Source organism: Neophocaena asiaeorientalis, unplaced genomic scaffold, assembly GCF_003031525.2.
Source record: "Neophocaena asiaeorientalis asiaeorientalis breed wild unplaced genomic scaffold, Neophocaena_asiaeorientalis_V1.1 scaffold43, whole genome shotgun sequence".
NCBI classification, from domain to species: domain Eukaryota; kingdom Metazoa; phylum Chordata; class Mammalia; order Artiodactyla; family Phocoenidae; genus Neophocaena; species Neophocaena asiaeorientalis.
In genome coordinates, this window is record NW_020173674.1 from 962068 (window position 1) to 966503 (window position 4436).

The window sequence follows — 4436 nt, forward strand, 5'->3', positions numbered from 1 at the left end:
GGGCAGGGGTGAGGGGCAGAGGGGGGGCAGGAGAGCAGCTGGGCCGTGGTGGGCGCCGGCCAGTGACACAGTGAGGACCCCTCTGGCCGGTGGGGGCAGGGGGGGACCGGGTGGGCCCAGCTGGGGAACCCTGGGGGATGCGCCACGGGCTGGTTTTAAGGGGAGGTGGCGGTTGTTTGGATGGGGTGTGGGCGGTGCTGGTGGCGGCTTGGCAGATTCCCATCCTGCCTTGGCCAGCGCCCGGCTTGGGGGTGGGGTCTTACGTGTCAGTTTGGGGCGCTAAGGTCAAGATGCCACAAGATATCTGAGTGGGGAGACAGGAGCTATCTCAGTGGAAGTGGACCCGGGGGTGTAACCGGGCCCCCCCCCGGAGGCCTGGCAGGGACCGAGCGCAGCTGGGGGAGGGCAAGGAGGCGGCCCACGGGGTAGAGATGCCAGTGCGAGGCTGGACCTGCCCCAGGGGCCCAGCATCCTGGGGGCTCTGTGACCCCACAGCCTGTACGGGCGGGTGGGCGGCGCACGGGTGGGGGGATGAGCCCGGCCTGCCGTGACGGCGCCCCCTTCCCCGCAGGTGGAGCGGGAGATCGCCATCCTGAAGCTGATCGAGCACCCCCATGTCCTCAAGCTGCACGACGTCTATGAAAACAAAAAATATTTGTAGGTATTGCTGGGTCCGGAGAGCTGGGGGGCAGAGGGGGGCCGTCCCGGGAGGGGCTCTGCAGGACAGGCCATGGCGGTCACTGCTCCTTGACCAGGTCCAGGGCTGGCCAGCGGGGACTTGCAGAGCCACTGGCTTGAGGATGGGGCCTTGTGGGGAGCAGACTCGGGGGAGGGGGTTGTCGAGGGGCGGGAGCACCTCAGGCCCTTTCTCCCGGCCCCAGCGAGCCTCAGGACCCTGCCGCTCTGCTGGGGGCTCCCACGGACCCCATGCCAAGCCCCTTGGAGCCCCCGTGTGCTCCCTCACGTGGGTGGGGACCCCAGGCCGGCCGACCGCACTGTCGCCACCCAGGCCCCTCACCCAGCCTGCTGTCGGGATGCTGAGCGTGGCTGACCTCCTGTCACCACCGAGGCCACTGAGGCTGGCAGACGTTTCCCCGCGTGGGCAGCCCCCCATGTCCCCCGCTGTGTGGCCTCCGCGAGCTTCCCTGGGGATGTGGGTGGCTGCTCACAGGGTCCCCTCGGGGGAGTCAGCTTTGCCGCTGCCCCGTGTGTGGCCGTAGGAAAGGCCTGGCTGCTGGGCCGCATCCCTCAGGGAGGGGTTCTGCCAGAGCGTTCCTTGGGACGGGCAGCTGGGCGAGGGGGTGTGGGCAGGGGGCTGGCCTGGCACGGTCCCCGCAGGCCCACTGCCCCAGGGGCCCTCAAGGCCTCGAGCCCAGCCCTGACTGGGCCCCTGATGCAGGCTGGCCTTAGCCCCTGCAGCGCTGTCCCGGGCAGGGGAGGTGGGGGCAGGAAGTGGCCCTGGGGGAGCAGGGGGCCCGGGTTCAGCCCCAGCCCCTCCGACAAGCAGCGCCTGCTCTCGGGCCTCCCTCTCTTCCTGCGCCAGCCGGGGACCCAGCGCTGCATGAATGCCCAACTCTTGAGTGTTTAACTGCAGATGGGATGACAAGAGCCGCCCCCCATGGGGGCCCTGGGAAGAGCAGGGCCCCAGTTGCCACGGGATTGGGGGTGGGAAGCAGGTGGTGGTCCCAGGCCCCCGACATTGGTGAGCTGAAGCCGCCATTGGGACCGCCGTGAGGGCCACAGGCCCACGTGGGGACCCACCTGGCAGTGTCTTGACGACATCCATGAATTTGGGGTATGGGTGGGTGCTGGGCAGGCCTTGCCCACCTCTGCACACAGGAGACCGGTCACACTGCCTCCTTCTGTTCAGATACTGGTGGGGGTGCCAGGCAGGGGGAGAGGCCCCCAGGAGGGGCAGGAAGCAGGGAGGGGCCCGGACAGCAGGCCAGGCGGGGGCGCAGCCGAGCAGAGGCGGGGTGACAGGATGCCGGGAGCATGGTGGACAGTGGCCGGCCTTGGTGCTGGTGGGCCCAGCGCCCTCCCGGGGTTCCCAAGGCAGCCCAGGGAGCCTGGAGGCAGGGGAGCGGGCAGGGGACCTCTGCCACCGAGGTTGGGGCACCGCTGGGCCTGTGCTGTGGCTTCCCGCTCAGGAGCAGGGCAGGTCCCCTGGGACTGGCCCCTCCTCTGCTCGAACCCCACCCAGTGTCCCCCCCCTGTGGCTCCAGCCGTTTCCTCCCCCCAACCCCTCCTCTCTGCAGACAGGCTGCCCCCCCGCCCGCTCCAGCCCCTCCATTCCTGCAAGACCAGCTCCTGATACAGCCCCCCGAGGCCCACACCCTCATCCTCACCAGCCCTGGTCCCGCACGTCCCTTGTCACGCACCTCCCCTCCCCAAGCCACCGCGGCCCACCAGAACCACCCCTCCCTGGCTCCCACCAGGGGCTCCTCGGGGCCTGTGCTCAGCCCTCCAGGCCCAGCTCCCCTGAGGCCCGCAGGCATCCGTGTCCACGTGTCTTGGACCACCCCCCCGCCCACCCCTAGAAACCAGCCCCTCAGATTCCACTCCAGGGAGGCTCAGCTTGGACACAGCCCACTGCTCACCGCAGAGGGGCGTGGGGTCCCCGTGGAACCCGGGGCGCCATGGGAAGCCCACGCCTCCAGCAGCTCACCCCTACCCTCCGGCATCACCCCAGCCGTGTTGAGGAAAGCTGGGGGCGTTCACCACCTGCCTCCTGGCCACACCCACCCAGTCCCTTGTCCCACACCCGCCCCCCATCTTCCGAGACCAGCTGTGCCCCGTCCCCCACCCATGCCTTTTTGTGGTCTGCCCTGCTGGCCAGGGCTCCCTGAGGGCCTGAGTGTCTGATGTGTCCCCCCGCTCCTCTGGGAGCCCAGCCCGGGGTGGCCAGGGAGGGCCTGGAAGGGCCAAGCCTCAGGCTCGCAAGAAGGTCAGCAACTGCAGTGCCCCTCTCGTCTTGGGGCCCAGTGTGGCCCTGCTCCTCTGGACCTGCTTCCCTGGAGGCGGGCGGGGACCCCACCCGCTGAGGGTGCCCAGTGCCGGGATGTGGTGGAGGATGGCGCTGGGATGGGATGGTGGCCCACCGCCTCTGGGCAGCGGTGCCCTGGCTGGGTGCGCCCACCCGACGCCCACCCGTCCCCCGCAGATACCTGGTGCTAGAACACGTGTCTGGTGGGGAGCTCTTCGACTACCTTGTCAAGAAGGGGCGGCTGACCCCCAAAGAGGCTAGAAAGTTCTTCCGGCAGATCATCTCTGCGCTAGACTTCTGCCACAGTCACTCCATATGGTGCGTCCCCCACCCCTCCAGGTGCCCTGTCCCCCACCAGCTAGCCCCCGTCCCTGCAGGTGTGCCTCCCCCCACTCTTGCATTCCCCCCGTTCCCCCTGGATCAGGCAGTGTATCCTCTACTGGCCCCCCAGCCCAGAGGCATCAGAAAGCTTTCTGCCAGGTGCCCACCCAAGTCTCCTTGGTTTTTTCAGGGGTCCTGGGGTCAGGGCACCCTCGGTCTGGGGGCTCCAGGTTGGCCTCGGCCCAGAGTAGGTGTGGTGGTGGGAGCAGCGAAGGGGAACGCGACCTCAGGGAGCAAAGCAGAACTTGGCCCTTGCTGGCAGAGTCCCTGTCCTATCCTGCCACCTTGAAGCCGTCTGCCCCGTAGGAGACTTCCGATTGGCTGCTGGTGACATCACCAGGCAGCGCTGCCGTTGGCCTCCTGTTGTGAGGGCGGGGTTTCGGGAGGGGCGGCAGCTCCCACCCCTGTCAGCCTCAATCCCGCCTTCCTTCCCAGCCACAGGGATCTGAAACCAGAAAACCTTCTGCTGGACGAGAAGAATAACATCCGGATCGCGGACTTCGGGATGGCGTCGCTGCAGGTTGGCGACAGCCTGCTGGAGACGAGCTGCGGGTGAGCTGAGCCCCGGACCGGCTGCCGCTTCTCCATAGGCCAGGGGCTGCTGCCCCGCCCACAGCCTGGCCCCGCGGCTGCACAGCCAGGTGGCCCCGCAGCCCCAGGGCCCCCCAGCACCCCACAGCCTGGGCTGGAGGCAGGGCCCCGGCTCTGCTCCTGGCACCGTCTCCCCGGTGCAGTGAGGGGCTGCAGGCGACCCGCCTGGCCCATTACATCCCTCGGCTCTGTGGCCAGGCTCAGAAAGGCCGGTCTTGCCCTGGGAGCCCCCTGCCGTACTTGGGAGTGAGGCTGGCGTGCCAGCTTCCTGGCTGCAAGCACTCTCATGGGGGTGCCTCACGGTCCAGCCTCTGGTGACCATCTCCTTGGGCAGGGCAGGTGGGCCCCTGGGTCCCAGGCCTGGGCCTCCCCCAGGAGCAGGCAGGGGGATTAGGTTGTGAGGGAATCGGCACCAAAGCCCTGGGGCCTCCTGGTGGGCCTGAGGATCCCACAGTGGGGCATCCGTCCCAGGCAGAGT

The 4436-nt window shown here is 68.8% G+C and overlaps 1 protein-coding gene across 1 annotated transcript in view; it reads left to right on the plus strand.

Moving 5' to 3' along the window:
• BRSK2 (BR serine/threonine kinase 2) overlaps nt 1-4436 on the plus strand; it is a 21784-nt gene that overhangs the window by 1398 nt on the left and 15950 nt on the right. The window contains 4 exon segments of the mRNA XM_024749084.1: nt 572-657; nt 3164-3304; nt 3803-3919; nt 3984-4100. Coding sequence (XP_024604852.1) covers nt 572-657; nt 3164-3304; nt 3803-3919; nt 3984-4100 — 461 coding nt within the window.